A 16398-nucleotide genomic window follows, 5' to 3' on the forward strand; every position below is an offset into this window, starting at 1 on the left:
GATACAGACGTAGTGAAAGGAAGGGCCATATGCACCCCAATGTGCATAGCAGCATTGTCCACAATAGCTGAATTTTGGAAGGAGCCAAGATGCCCTTCAACAGATGAATGGGTAAAGAAAATGTGGTCCATATATACAATGGAATATTACTCAGCCATCAGAAAGAACGATTACCCAACATTTGCAGCAACAGTTATGCAGGAACATAACTGGAGGAGATTATGCTAAGTGAAATAAGTCAAGCAGAGAAAGACAATTATCATATGGTTTTACTCATTTATGGAACATAGGAAATAGCAGGGAGATCAGTAGGAGAAGGAAGGGAAGAATGAAGGGGGGGTAAACAGAAGGGGGACTGAACCACGAGAGACTATGGACTCTGAGAAACAAACTGAGCGCTTCAGAGGGGAGGGGGTGGGGGATTGGGATAGGCCAGTGATGGGTATTAAGGAGGGCACATATTGCATGGAGCACGGGGTGTTATACACAAATAATGAATCATGAAACACTACATCAAAAACTAAGGATGTACTGTATGGTGACTAACATATCATAATAAAAAAATAAATAAAAAATAAAATATGAAGGAGGGCACATATTGCATGGAGCACGGGGTGTTATACACAAATAATGAATCATGAAACACTACATCAAAAACTAAGGATGTACTGTATGGTGACTAACATATCATAATAAAAAAATAAATAATAAATAAAATATGATTCCCCATTAAAAAAAGAAATTGACAAACTGATTCTAAACCTTATTTAGAAATGCAAAGAATCTAAAACAATTAAAAAGCTCTCGGAAAAGAACAAAGTTGAAGGATTTTACTATGAGACTTTATGATGTACTATAAACCTATATTAATTAGTTTGGTAGTTGAAAAAAGATAGACAAATAGACCAATGACTACAGAATAGAAAGTCCAGAAATAAACCTAAACTTATGTAGCCAATTCATTTTTTTACTAAGACACTAATAAAAATCAATGAAGAAAGGAAAATCTTAACAAATAATGATGGAAAAACTGGACAAACATATAGGGGAAAAATGGGCCTTAATCTCTTCATGCCACAATCAAAATTAATTTGAGATGAAATATAGTCCTAAAAATGAAAGCTGAATGAATACTGAAAAGTTTCTTAAAGAAAACAATATTATCTTCATGACCATAGAGGAGGCAAAGTTTATTCATATAGGAATTTTATAAAATCACAAAAGAAAAAAATGATAAATTATTCTTTGAGGAAACTAATCTGATTATCAAAAGACATTTAATTTTTGTTAAGAAAATGACAAGATAAGTCTCATATGGGAAGAAAATATTCACGATACCTACTTCTAACAAAAGACTCTTAAATATATAAAGAATTCAACTTTGGCACTTACTTAGTTCTGTAACCTTACATAAGTTTAAACTCTTGGAACTGACAGTTTCTTATCTGTAAAATTTAAGAGTTGGGCTAGAGTACCACAGCGGATCTTTTATAAAATTCTATGATTTTTTTGAACCCACAGCAAGTTTATTAGTACAAATTACATAAAAGGGTGGTGGCAAGAAATATGAACAAAGATAATTTTGGTAATTGACAATAGCCCTTAAGTACTTCTGGGTATGGGGATTTATACTAAAGTAGAAACTCTGAATATTTATTTACAAAGAGAAAGTACACAAGAATCTCCTACAAGGATAGGAAAACCATAATTAAGGATATTTTATGAATGCCATAGTAATGAGAATTATAAAATGTTTATTAACCTATTGTGCCTATACTTGTATTTGTGAGTAAATCTTTATAAAATGTCAGTAGAGTGACAGAATATTAAAAATAAGAGAAAAATGTAGTGTTTATTATAGAAAGGAATTTGATACCATCAAACAAATCACTTAATATGTACTACATATCACTACCTTTTTATAACTAAGTATAGTATTTAAAATTGGTAGCGTACCCTTAATGTTCTTTGTAAAAGCCAATAAGCATTTCTCTTGAAAGTAGATTTGATTAGGTCTTTTTAAAAACCCATTATAAATTGTATTATTTTTGGTCTATTTTCAGGTGAAACTTGGGTCATTTATTAAAGTAGCTATTTCATATGAAAAAAATAAAGATTTTATATTTTTCTATCATTATGTTCAGTTACTTTTTGCATATCCATTAGTTATTGCTCCTTATTGTTTCTGGTACCACTTGTTGAAACAAATTATCAGAACCATTGTCATAACGAGAATACAAAAGTAGTTTTCACAGGGGGGAAGAAAAACCTTTTTAAATTTTCTGGAATAAAAAAGAATTATCTATAAAATGCTAGCAAAATTTACCTCATTTATTATCATTTCATTTTCAGGTTTAACTGAGCTAAATGACAGTCCAGTTCCCCTGGAACTTGAGCGCTGCAAGTCTCCCACTTCAGGTAAACATGAATGGTACCTTTCAGTCTTCTGGTAATTTACTGCAGTAATCTGCTATGTTTTCATAATTCTTACAATGTGAAATTCATAATTTTAGTAATTGTATAATGTAGTTTCTGAAATTCAATCATAAACAAATTTGATTCCAAAAGCAATTAGAAATAAATGTCTTTAAAAATATTTTTGGCCTCCCAAAAAATTAAGACCAGAGGTGTGAGTGTAGTACTTTTAAAGACACTTTAAAGGAAGGGTTTTTTTCACAGATAAATAATGCTAAGTAAAAATTGGTAATGTCCTACAGAAACTCTGTCTTCTTATAGCTAGAGTTGAATTAGTGGGAAATATATACTGTAGGTGCAGGAAATAGGATACCATTGGCCCTTAGTTGGTTCATACCTCTGGACCACAGTTTGGAGACATGTATATTCATTGACAAAAAAGAAAAAATGATAATATGCTGGAACTAAAGCATCAAGATAAAGCATGAGCCCACTAAAATATATGAAAAAATATGAGTATAAAGATTCCTAGGAATAAGTCTCTAAGGTATGCAAAAGAAAAAAAAAGTAGTAGAAATTGTTGGGTGGTGGGATTATGAATGGTTAGCTTATTTTTTTTAATTATCTGATTTTTCTCCAATGCATATATAGTAATATATAAGGCTTTAAGCACCAAAAATATTAGTTTTATCTTTGATATTGAACTATAGATTGTTTTAATTTAACTTCACACAAACATATAAACATTTAATACTTTGTAAGGGAATTAATTTTGACTTTTAGAAATTCATTTGGAACTGTGACATTTGTTCAGTTTGCTGTCTTAAGAGTTATTAGTTGTTTATCCTTATTCTTCAGGAATGTCGGCTAAGTAGAATCTAGTTGTGTCCATGTAAATTTTTGTTCTAATCTTATCTATTTAATCTTTATTTTACTGCTTTTATTTTAAACATGATCTCATATATTACCCTTTCTTTTGCATTTCTGTTGGCACCATCCTAATTTAGGCATTTATTATTCCACGTTTAGAGTATCACAAAAATGTTGTAACAGGCGTCTCTGTTATCCATCTGTCACTCTTACAATTCATTTTGCGTATCATGTTGCAAAATTAATCTCCTTAAAATATTACTTTGGTATTTTCTGTCAGAAATCTTCAATGTAAAATTCAATTCAATATTTTATATCAATTTAAATAACTTCACTTTAAATTCTCATCCATAATCTGAATTTTAACAGTAATATAGGGTTCAAATATCAAAAAGAAATGGAATTTAAATTCTCCCTCCCATCCTTCCCCACACATTGTCGCCATCCTTTTGAAAAGTAAACACTTTCTTATTTATCCTTTCAGTTTGTGCTTGTAAACAAACCAAAAAGACATTCTTTTTTGCTTCCTGTTTTATGCACAAGTAGTATATGCATTTCACTATACTTTGCTTGTTTCAGTTTACTGTGTATCTTGTCCTTCCATTTGATTACATAAAATAATTACAGTTGTATGATATTTAATTGCATGCATGTACTATAACTTATATAGTCATTTCACCAATTAAAGGACACTTAGTCTGCTATCAAACTTCTGTCATGTCAAACAATGCTGCAGTGACTAATCTTGGCACATTCCTCACTTTAAATGTGTACAGGTATAAGATAAATACCTAAAATTGGAGCTGCCTATCTAATCTTTATAAATTTTCCCAGTTTTCTCTCCTTCTATCAATAACATCAATAAACCAATGCTTATTGGTTATCATTTTTTTAAATTTTGTAAGTCTGTTAGGGAAAAAAGGATATGTCAATGTAGCTTCAATTTATCTTTCACATTAAGTAATATTGAATACTTTTTCACTTAAGAACTCTAAATATTTTTTCTGTAAATCATCTATTCATACAATTTACCCATTTTCTATAGGGTTGTTTGTCCCTTTCATATCAATTTTTATTGCCTCTTTACAAATTGATTACCCTTTTATGACATGAGATCCAAATATTTTTCTTAACTTTGCTTGTGGTATCGCTTGCCTTACAGCAGTTTTCTGCATCCAGACATTTATTTTAAGGATTTTCTTTATGCCCAGCAATTTAAATACTTATTGGATTTACCTACTTTTTAAAGTTTTGGTATTCTCCTATCAAGTCATTTAATCTTTATAATTACTTATTTTGTATGTTCATATTATCTGTAAAGAAAACTTTTCATAAAAAAAGAAAAGGTTTCATTATGGAAATTTTCTAATGATGTTCAATGCAACATATGCAAATATTGTGGTTCTATCTTCTTTTAGGCTAGTTAATAGTCAATCTATTTTTCTGTTAGGTGTTTTTTTTTTTTTAAAGCCTGAACTCAAATTTTACTGGGTTTGGGGGGGATTTAACTTAACTTCTGCCTTTCACTTTATTAGTTCCCTCCTCTGCTTCCCTTAATTTTTCACTTTTCCTTTTTTGTGTGTGTGGTAGATGCTTAATTCATTTATTTCTTACATTGATATTATATAAAGAAATAATAAGATTAAATTTCCCATTGTACTCTGCGTTAACATGTGTCATAGGTTTTGACAAACTGTGATTCCATTAACAGTGTTTTGCATATGGTAGACAGTTTATTTCTTTTACCTGAGTTAATGTTAACTTGTAGCATTAAGTAGTTAAGTGTTGCCTTCATGTTACTTAAGTCTTTCTTGTTCTTATATTTTGATTACTTGACTTGTCAAATATGGAGAAAAGGAGAATTAAAATACTGTACTAATAATGTGTTTCTGTTTTTCCTTATATTTGATGTGTTAAGAATATTCATGGTAGATATTTTTAAATATATCCACAAAAATTGCATCATGTACCATTAATCACCATTGTTCATTTCATATTATGTCTTTTTCCACCTGAACTCCACTTTGTTTACTATTAATACCACAACTCTTGCTTTTTTTACTTGGAATTTTTTTGTATACCTTGGTTTTACCTCTCTAGGAGTAAACTTTTTTAACTGAGGTATAATATGGAATGTCTCTTGAACCTCAGAAATCTCCCTCATGCCTCTCGGCCACTTATTCCTACAAAGGTAGCTACTGTTTTGACTTTTAACCGTAGATTCATATTGTGGGGTTTATACTCTCATATTAATGAAAACATGCATTATTTACTTCTTTTGTTTCTTGCTAATTTTGCTCAGCATTATGTATATGATATTCAGTTACATTGCTGAATGATTTGTATTGCTGTGTGATATTCCTTTATATGAATATATCTATGCATTTTATTGTTGCTGCACATTTAGGTGGTTTTCATTTTGGGGTATTTTAAGTAAAGCTGTTATGACCAATCTTGTAAAATTTTTAATGCAAATATAAACTCATTTTTGTTGCACATGTATCTGAGAGTGAATTTTGGGGGGTCATAGGGTATGTCTATGTTCAGCTTCAGTAAATACTACTGAGTTTTTCAAAATGGTTGTACCAATTTTACTTCTATTAGCAGTGTATGAAAGTTTTACTTGTTCCACGTATATCTTTCTTTCAGTAAAATTTTCAGTTTTCTTTTTAGAGGTCTTGCATACCTTTCATTGGCTTTATTCCTTGGCATTTGGTGTTTTTATATGCTGTAAATTTTTTATTTCTTTTTTCTTATTGTTTGTGGCTGGAATATAAAAATACAATTAATTTTTGTATATTGACCTCATATCCAGAAAACTTGATAAATTCTAGTAATTTGTAAATTCTTTTGGACTGTCTATCCAATTATGCCCAGTGTTAAAATGACAGTTCCGTTTCTTATTTCTAAAGGAAGAGTTTAGCTAGGACCTCCAATACAATGTATTTATTTATTTTTTTTAATGATTTTTTTTATTATATTATGTTAATCACCATACAGTACATCCCGGATAATACAATGTAGAGTGTATGTGGTGTTAGCAAACATCTCTTCCTTCTTCCCAATCTCAGGGATAAGTCAGTATCATAACTAATTATGATAATTATTATAGGTTTTTAGTAGACAACTTGCTTTTAGCCTTCTGTCTCTGATGTTTCTATTTTCATTAGTGTTAGAGGAAATCTGGAAATATCACCACCACACTTCTTGCAAGGCAGAGTCACTTCACATGCAATGAAGTAGACTGTTTCAAAGCAGGAAGGTTTTGGCTACTTTGTTCGGTTACTTGGGACAGAAATGATTGGCTATGAAAGATTCACTTATCACTTCAGTGCCCTATTTGAGACTGGTTTGCTGGGCAGAGCCCACTCTTTAGTAGCAACCTTAGAATATAAACATTCATAATTGAGGAATGAGAGATTTCTTATTACAGCTTTTAAATCATTATAGATTTGTTAAAATATATGAAAGTTAACCTTGTAGGAACAGTGCCAACAAAGTTTATTTTACCTTAAGAAAACTGGAAATATTATTTGCATATTCCATTCATTTCCCATGAAAAAGAAAAATAATTGTGTTGTATTAAGGGGTCTTTCTAAGCCCACAATGGAGAATGTGCCTAAATAGCACAGCAACACATATACATAAAACTACATTCTGCAATCTCTTCCTATTGTAGGAATTGCTATATATAAATTATCAGGAAAGGTACAGTTAAGGTAAATGCAGACTTTTTAGCCCAAGCTCATAAAACTAAAATGTAACTGAAAAAAGTATGTTTAGACTTTAACAATAGTTTACAAAACTCATGAAGCCTATTCTCTCTAAAGATAGAAAAGAATTAAGATATAAACAGTTAAAATGTTTAGGTAACTTATGAATGACAAAATCAATAATATGTAATTAAGGGAAACTAAAATATATGTAATACCTAACTTTTGAAAAATTAAGAAAAGCAGTCATGCCTCCTAATGTCTCCTTGATTCATACACTAAGAAACAGGTCACTAGGTCTGATTAATAATGGCAATTATTATGCTTGTACCTGGATATATCTCCCCTTTTTCATGTATATATATAGCATTGCCTTCTCTTTATTTTTTTTTATGCAGTTGTTCTCAAATGTAAGCCTGTATAAGAATCATGTGAAGAGTTTGATAAAACACAGAATGCTGAGTGCCAGAGATTCTAATTCAACAAGTCTAGAGTGGGGCCTGAAACTTTGCGTTTCTAGCAAGTTCCTACGTGATGCTAATGCTTCTGATCTCTGGGCTGCTTGAGAATCATGGCTCTGTGAAAATGTTTATATTTTTTCAATACTTACCCTCTCAGTATCTATTTTGTAATCTTAAACCTTCACCCCTTTAAAGTCTGATTAAAATATTGATGCAAATAGCCGAGCAAAAATGGTTGATAATTAGGCAAGCCAGAGACCAATAATTATTTTATAACTCTGATTTCCTACGTGGATCTTAAACTCCATTTAGCCCAATAAACTGCAAGTAAAAACAGTGAAGTTTAAGACTATTAAATATTTGAGGATAGTGAGAGAGAACAGAGTAGGGATTGGGAGCGGAAAGAATCCCAGTGAGCCAACCAGAAAGCTGATTTCTTAACTCCCAGGATAATATAACCATTTCATATTTATCCATTCACCCACGATTCAACAAGTAATTTTCAGTATCTGCAGTTATGTAGATATTATATTACCTACTGAGAATAAACTAACGAACAAAATAAAATACTCCATGCCAAATGGAACTGAGTTATCTGCAGAAACCAACATTAAACTAATAATTTTACAAATAGTTGTTTTTTTCTTAAAGCTGTGTAACCCTTTTTCACTCACCAGGTAAGGTTGTGCAATTTGTGTACTACATAAACATACCTCCCAAGGGGATGAGCAGCCGGAACTAACATTCAGCCCTAGCTCCACTTCCTGGAACAGAACTGCAATCCCTACAGGAAACAGGCCCTTAGTCTTTGGACAAGGAATTGAAAAACTAATCAAGCCTTCAACTGTAGAGTTATATCTGCCCACAAGATATGCATTTTTCTAATATTTCCTCCTTGAAGGTGTGCCCTTAAAAATCATTTGCTCAGATGAGCATCTTTTTCCAGGCTAGCATCAGGTCCTAGTACGCTGCTACCTATATAACCAACAATCCTCGTGAGTCTCACTGTCCACAATATACAATAGACTTACTAGCTATCAAGTTCAAGTTAAGACTAGGGTGATAGAAATATGTATCTTTATTAAAATATGCTTATTTAGGTATCTTTAATAAACATTTTTATTAAAATATCATAGAGACTAACATCACAAAATACTAACGAAGAAGTAACCAGCTCTGTTGTTCTCAAACCTGGGTTAGAACTAGGAGCTTGAATGCTCCTTCTATGTGGTTCTACATTTCTAGAACCCCATTACATCTTCCAAAGAAGAAACCTTCTTCCCTCCAAATAGTTCTCTGTTGGGGCAGTACCAAAAAATCAGATTAAAGGCACAAAATGGAGACCCTTCCAAATAGTTATTATGAAATTCACCTTTAAGATAAAACTTCTGGGTTCACTCGGGCTAAGAAATTAAATGCCAATAGTCTTTTATTCCCTTTCTTTAGGACTTGCTACAAGAACTCCTGAGGCAGCACCAGGCTTTTATAGGAATGAAATACCAGCTGTGAGACAGAGGAATCAAGTACATCACTTGCCAGGTGAAAGTGAAAATCTCTTTTTTGAACAAACAAGTTTTTCATATCTCTACAATTTTCTGGACTTCACAATTTGTCTCAAAAACTTTATTCTTATTTGTGCTGAAAATACAGGTCCTCCACAGTGAATGAAGACAAATTTCACTGAAACAATTAAAACCGTAGGCACTGACTTCATAAGATATTAAAGCGAATGCCTAAGGNTAAGATATTAAAGCAGGAATTCCTAAGGCATCTGTGATTTTGAAATGTTCTATTTAATTTTGATAGTGTTATTTTTCTACTTTAAGCCTGAATACTTTTATCAGACCTATACAAAAGTATGGGGGTTCCAGCAGAGAACTCAGGGAAACTTAAGAGCCAAAAAGTAGAGTGGTTTTGTAAAAATTCTAATTCTTCATAATACAATTACATACTATCTTTGATCACAAGCTACTATGCAGATCATCTAAACTTCACCAGTGAATTGCCTCAAAGGGGCAATGTTCTCTCAGAAATAGCAGAAAGGAAGGTCTTATAATCTGTTTTATGCAGAGCCATTGAATATTTTGATGCTGTTCAGAGGGACCAACTCAAAATCAAACACAGGTTGTACAGCTTCCTTAAATTAGGCATTCATTACAAAATGGTTGTGATCAGATTTGCAACTTGAAGAAGAATAAGTTTTACCTATGTTCTAGACCCCAAATAAAGTCAGTAACGAAGGAACCTAAAAATAATTGCAATCCACAATTTTCCAAACAGTAGTATCTTTTTTTTCTTATGTAATAGAACACCCCTGTGAAAGGGCTTTTTCTGAGGAGAAAACTGATGCTCAGAGCATTTAAATAAGTAGAGCTAGAATTTCAGCTTGGTTACATTTGGTTGTAAAGCCTGTACTTTTTCTTGGTTTTCATTAATAAAAAGAGAAAAATATAGGAATTGCAAAAAACTAATCACAGTTGAAATTAAAGGACAGCCAAGCAGTGACAAAGTTGCTAAGTTATGAAGAGAATGTTTTAACAAAGAAATTCAAAAGAACTTAAGAAATATACTTTGCACGAAACATTAGAAATATAGTTTACCATTTAATTTCCAGGAAAAACTGGTTTCAAAAAGTAGTTTTTAGTTTTTATAGTTCATAGAATCAACGAATTATCACATTTTGAATTTATTAAGCCTTGTTTGCTAAGAATTATAATCAATGTTAGTACAGTACTTTAAAGCAAACAAAGTATTTTTCACGTGTATTATCTTATTCAATCCTATAGCAGCCCCATAAGGTTAGTGTTGTTCTCCTTTTACACAGATGGAAAAATTATGACTAAGGAAAAATTTCATAACTTACCCAAGGTTACTCTGCTAATAAATGGCTTAGTCTGAACCAACCCAAATTTTCAGACTTCAAGGTCCTCTGATCCCAAATTATTTGTCCTCCTATTATTTACTTAAAAAAAAAAGTGTGTTGAAGAATCTAGTTCTCTGGGAATTTATAATTCAAGGTAGACAAGAACAAAAATAAAGTTTCATAATCATTAACTCTGTACAACACTAATAAAAAGTAAAAAGTCACTGATTAACACTGTCCAAATAGAAATATAATACATATTTTAATTTATCAAGAAAAGTGGAGTCATGACACTAAACATTTTTTTATGCTGGGGCAAATTCAAATAAAGATCCTTCTTTGCCTGAGTTTATCATAGTCACTTCATAAAAGGTGGGGTTCGGGGGGAGGTCATAATACAGAGGCATGTAGGCCCTGNAAGAAAAGTGGAGTCATGACACTAAACATTTTTTTATGCTGGGGCAAATTCAAATAAAGATCCTTCTTTGCCTGAGTTTATCATAGTCACTTCATAAAAGGTGGAGTCGGGGGGAGGTCATAATACAGAGGCATGTAGGCCCTGCAGGGCTCTACCGTGGTATGGTGACTCCAAAATTGTGTGTGTGTACTATACCTATATACATACCAGGTGCTTCTGTTCTATCTTAGTTTCTAGCTTAGGGAAGATAGAGACAAATGAAATTCATTACTATGTTCCAACCAGTCAGTAAATGAATTAACACACAGATAAATTTATAGGCATTTTAATCTAAACTTTTAATTTAGTATTAGATTTATTTATTTTGCAGAAGACATCTAGGCCTACACACGTGGTATCTGCTATACCATATATAACATATTGTGCTTTCTGGAAAGGGCATAGCTTTGGAGTCAGAGAAATTTGAACTTATCTACCATTTCTACCATTATAACTTTAACCAAGTTTCTCAACCTTAACTGTATACTAACTCCAGAATACAGATTCTCAATAACATATAGTCGTGGTTATTATAAAAATAATACTGAACATCCATGGCCTAAAAAGACTAAATTTGATCTCCGTGACCATTCTAAATTTCTAATAGTAGTTGTAGCTTAGCCATAACAAAGTACAAATCCTTCACTGGAAACCAAAAGGCCAACCCAGTTGTTTCTAACCAAGAAACAACTAATCAAAATCTTTGAATTAGAAACTTCTAGCCTACCTCTTTATGTTATTTCCTGTTAAAGTAGTAAGTCACATTCAGACTGATTCAGGGTTTATGTTCCTAACATTTTGATTCAGATGTGGCACCAAGGACCTGAGGTTTTGTGGGTTTGTTTGTTTTTTTTACACGTTATTTGCATTTTTTTAAAGCTTTTAAATTCCAGTGAGTTTACATACAGTATAATATTAGTTTCAGGTGTACAATATAGTGATTCAGCACTTCAGTGCAACACCCCATGCTTCTCACAACAAATGCACTCCTTGATCCCCAACACCTGTACAACCCATTCCCCCACCCACCTCCCTTCTGGTAACCAGTATGTTCTCTATTATTCTGAGAGTTGTTTGAAGCCAATACAACATCCCTCAGATGAACCAGGATGCACTTTCCATGGACTTGGACTTGAATTAGGAGTTAGGAAAAAATCGAGTGAATATACAAGTGATTGAAGGATCTGATGCACTGAAGATAAACCCCCTAGGCAAAATACTGTTGTAATGCCTGAAGTTCTGTTCATATTTAATATGACCTCATTCTGGCATAAACTATGCTAAGCCACTAGACTACCCTGCCTCATTACTGTAAACTGATTCTGAATTTGGAGGCAGAAAATCTAGAATAGAGATAGCCTTGCAAAGGTTTATAATCTAGTGCTATCACAGGCCCTGGCTGTCACCTGACCTTTAGACCTGAATTTATTAAATATTAATATGTATTTTGCCATCAGCCAATCATTTCATTCATTTGCATCATCTTTGATCTCTTATACCACCCTACCTAATATTCTCTAGATAAGTCAGAAGGTGATAGATGTGATTAGATAAGTGATCAAGCTTATCTGTGGGGATGCTTTCCTGAGAATTTTTCTAAGTTTTATTGAGATATAATTTACATAGAATACAATTCACCATTTTAGTGTACAGTTATAGATTTTGGATTTTTTTTTCAAAAATATATGCCCTATGTTAAAGTAACAAGAATTTCCTGACAATTTGCCCAGAATCTAACAGAACTAAGATCATAAGAAATCAAACTGTTTTAAGTCTAACACTTTGTACAGCAATATTCCCTGCCCTACAGCTGGATTACCTATGGCATTATTTGCTGTATTGTTGTCTATGAGCCAAGACAGGCAGTTTTTCAAAGTGTGAAGGATGAAAGATACTATTCTATATTAAAATGGACATGATTTAAAGAGATTTGCATGGAAAATAAGCCCATGATGAATTAAGTATATGACAACACTGTTGAAAAGACAGTGGACTCTTAGGAAGTACTACTGTGCAGAGCAAACAAATAATAGTATTATATACAATTGGAGACTATCTCAAGTATTCAGTGTTTAATCAAAGGCACCAAATTATAAATAGGACGTGTTGCCCAGATAAGTCATTTTTTATATAGAATACCACAGTGACAATATTCTCTTGCCCACTAATAATGAAAATAGCTAACATTAAATGCTTATTAGATATCACACAATGCTAAATGCATTACATACATTCCCTTAATTAATGTTGATGAGGTCCCTATGAAGTAGGGACTATGATTATTCCCATTTCATAGAGAAAGGGACACATACTCTTCCTGAGATTAAGTAACTACTAGCCCAGTATCATTCAGCTGGCAAATGGTTGAGTCATGATATGAATCCAGCTCACTTGTGTTCTGGATCACTGGGCTTCACTTTATCAAATACCAGGAAACCTGCCTTAGAGAAGAGCAAAAGTCTTTGTAGAAATTTACAGAAGGGAAAAAAACAAAAAGGCGTCTAGCCTCTTCTAACAGAGATTCTACTGTCCTTATAACTACCACTTTCCATTCAAAATTAGAAAATGTAAGATCAAAGATATAGTGAAATTTTTTTACCTAAATAGGAACCAAAAAAGTACCTGTCAACTTAAAAATAAATATGATAATCAATTTAAAAAGCTCATCAAAATGTTGTCTATATCTATCTGTAACTGTATCTACATCTAATTTAATAACTGCGGACAATATGTCTCTCGTATGAAAAATCTGAGATGCATCTCAGGAAATACTTCTTGTGGAAGGGTCCCGAGTGAAAGTCCCATAGGTTGGTTAATATTCATAAAACCATAAAATGTTATTTCTCAAAATGTGATCTGCCAGCCTCTTTATATCAGTATCAAAAATTCCTGCTGATCTATTGAGAATACCTGGAGGTGGCCCCTAAGTCTCCGCAGAGGCTTTAAGATCTGGTATGTGAGAGCAAGAATCATTTACTCTTTATTGCTCTAGAGGTTAGAACTGGGACAAATTATAGATGGTAAAGGAAAGTAGTTTGAGCTCACATAGAAAGAATTTTTGTAGCAATATAACAACCCAAAATTCAATTTTTTTATACCTTTAAAGGTTTCTATCAGAACTATTTAAACAGGATATCAAGAATGCTGTAGGAGAAATAGTTCCATTGAATAAGATATTGGAGTAAATGACCTCTAAGATTTCTTTGAGCCAAGATTCTCTTTTCTGTGCAATGTGCTGAGCCAGTGAGTAGTGAGAAGTTAGCATTAACCATTTTCTCCCCTTCAGCTAACAATATGTAATGACAGTGGTGCATATGCTTTAGCTTAGAGAACAGTAAAAATGAGGAAATTCAGAGAGCCACATCCCCAGGGGCACCATTGCAAAGGTTCATACATATTGTTTCCATTCTATACATTTCCAAGACGAGTTGCCTCTTACTACCTCTTGCCTTACTCATCTTCCAACCCAAATTCCTCAAACACTCATGTGTAACATACTTTAACATAACACTTAAACATACTTTCTCTGTCTGCTTAGCCCTCTTCAGAGTAACTCCTCACCCCCTATCTTTTCACTGTTTTTTTCAACATTTAGCAAACACTCATTGTACATCTACTGTATGTCAGTACTTTATTAGGTATTGGGAATACAACCCCCACCTTTGGAGAACTCAGTTTCAGGATGTTAATGAGTAGAAAAAAAAATCAAGTGTAATAAAATGTGTTAAGTGTAATAAAGGAAATGTGCACAAGGAGCTATGAAGATTAAGATAATGGTACCAAATGAATCTTTAAGTTTGAAGCTACATTCAGAAAGGAGGTGATTTTTGAGGAGTCTTAAAGAACAAGTAAGAGTTTGCTAGTTATTTGGACACAAGGAGCACCGCCCCCCCACCCCAAAAAGAGTATACTAGTTGGGCAAGTGAGGAGAATCATTCTGTGCATGAATAATAGACATCTATTATTAACACTGTTATTAAAGTTCCCTAATTAATCTCATTATCAAATCATTCCCTTTCCCTCCTTCAGTTATAGTATTGAAGATGGGGTTTGTGAGGGGACCCCAGTTTTCAGGCTTTCTACAGAAAACCAAAAAGAGGTAACAAAATGGAGGAGGGGGTCCAAAAAACTAGAGCAGATTTGAGAGCCAGAGTAAGTTAGATACTAGAATATAGGATGTGAATTTTCCATCAAAAATAATAGTAGGAAGTGGACACTGTGGTCTTTGTCCTGCTTTGTCTGGGCTTACTGACCAATAGGCAGGAACTGTTTGCCCTCTTTTTGAAAACATCTTTGTAATCCATCTTAAAATAATATATAGATATGTTTAAATACCATATTTTTTAAAAGATTTATTTATTTGAGAAAGAGAGAGAAAGAATGAGCAAGGGGAGGGGCAGAGGAAGAGAGAGAGAAAATCCACAAGCAGACTCCCCGCTGAGCATGGAGCCCATGGGGGGGGGGGGAGGGGTGCTTGATCCCAGGACCCTGAGATCATGAACTGGGCCAAAACCAAGAGTCTGCCACTTAAGCTATTGAGTACCCAGGAACCCCAAAATACCATATTTAAAAACAAAATAGAAACAACATCAATTATGATCTAAATCCTTCCATTATTATTAGTTATTAAAAAAAGATTATTCTAAATACTGAACACACCCTACTCCTTCAGTTCATCTGAATTGTGAATTTACAAAATAACATTTGCAACCTCTTATGAAGCATATTACATGTATTTAGTTTGCCACATTTTGATATAAATAACTTTTTCCTTGTGCTAATTCTAAACCCAAATTACTAAAATTTGATTTCTTGGTTGTGCCCTAATCTTAACAGAATTATTTTTAATGTCTTTTTATAGCAACATTTGCCTGCTGCTATTATTTTTATTAGAATGATAACACATAGGTTTCATTTTACAAGTAGTTTAGCACAGAATATAGGAGTCAGCAAACCATAGCCCACAGGCCAAATCCATCTTGCCACTTATCTTGGTATGACTTGTGAAATAAGAATGGGTTTTTAATTTTTAAATGGTTGGGGGGGAAATTAAGCGATAATATTTCAAGACACATAAAAAATATATTTAAGTTTATAATATGTTTAGGCTTTCTAGAACCTGTTTTAAAATGTATTCTAATCATATTCCAGCAGAAACATTAAAGACAGTATCAAGGATGCTATTTGACAGATAAGATTAAGCTACAAGATTAAGCTACAAATTGACGAAGGGATTTTTTTCAAAGTTATATTATTAGGTAGCAAAGTTCAGACATTTGTGAGCCAGGTTTTCTGATTTTAAATTCAATATTCTTTTTACTCTGTCACCTGCATCTTTATTTTAAAATAACTTTCCTATTTGTAAAGAAAAATCACTCATTAGAAGGTATAAATTAATTGATATCTTATCAGAACCTTAAAGTATTGACAGAAAAGATGTCTAACATGATCTCCCTTAATGCATTTCTTTTTTTTTTTTTTAAAGATTTTATTTATTTATTGGACAGAGATAGAGACAGCCAGCGAGAGAGGGAACACAAGCAGGGGGAGTGGGATAGGAAGAAGCAGGCTCATAGCGGAGGAGCCTGATGTGGGGCTCGATCCTGTAACGCCGGGATC

General features: G+C 32.8%; 1 protein-coding gene across 1 annotated transcript in view; it reads left to right on the forward strand.

Moving 5' to 3' along the window:
- STXBP5L (syntaxin binding protein 5 like) overlaps window positions 1–16398 on the forward strand; it is a 404610-nt gene that overhangs the window by 333281 nt on the left and 54931 nt on the right. The window contains exons 21-22 of the mRNA XM_034659194.1: window positions 2353–2418; window positions 8906–8998. Coding sequence (XP_034515085.1) covers window positions 2353–2418; window positions 8906–8998 — 159 coding nt within the window. The remainder of the gene's footprint in view (window positions 1–2352; window positions 2419–8905; window positions 8999–16398) is intronic.

The sequence above is a fragment of the Ailuropoda melanoleuca genome, chromosome 1 (assembly GCF_002007445.2).
Source record: "Ailuropoda melanoleuca isolate Jingjing chromosome 1, ASM200744v2, whole genome shotgun sequence".
Taxonomy (NCBI): domain Eukaryota; kingdom Metazoa; phylum Chordata; class Mammalia; order Carnivora; family Ursidae; genus Ailuropoda; species Ailuropoda melanoleuca.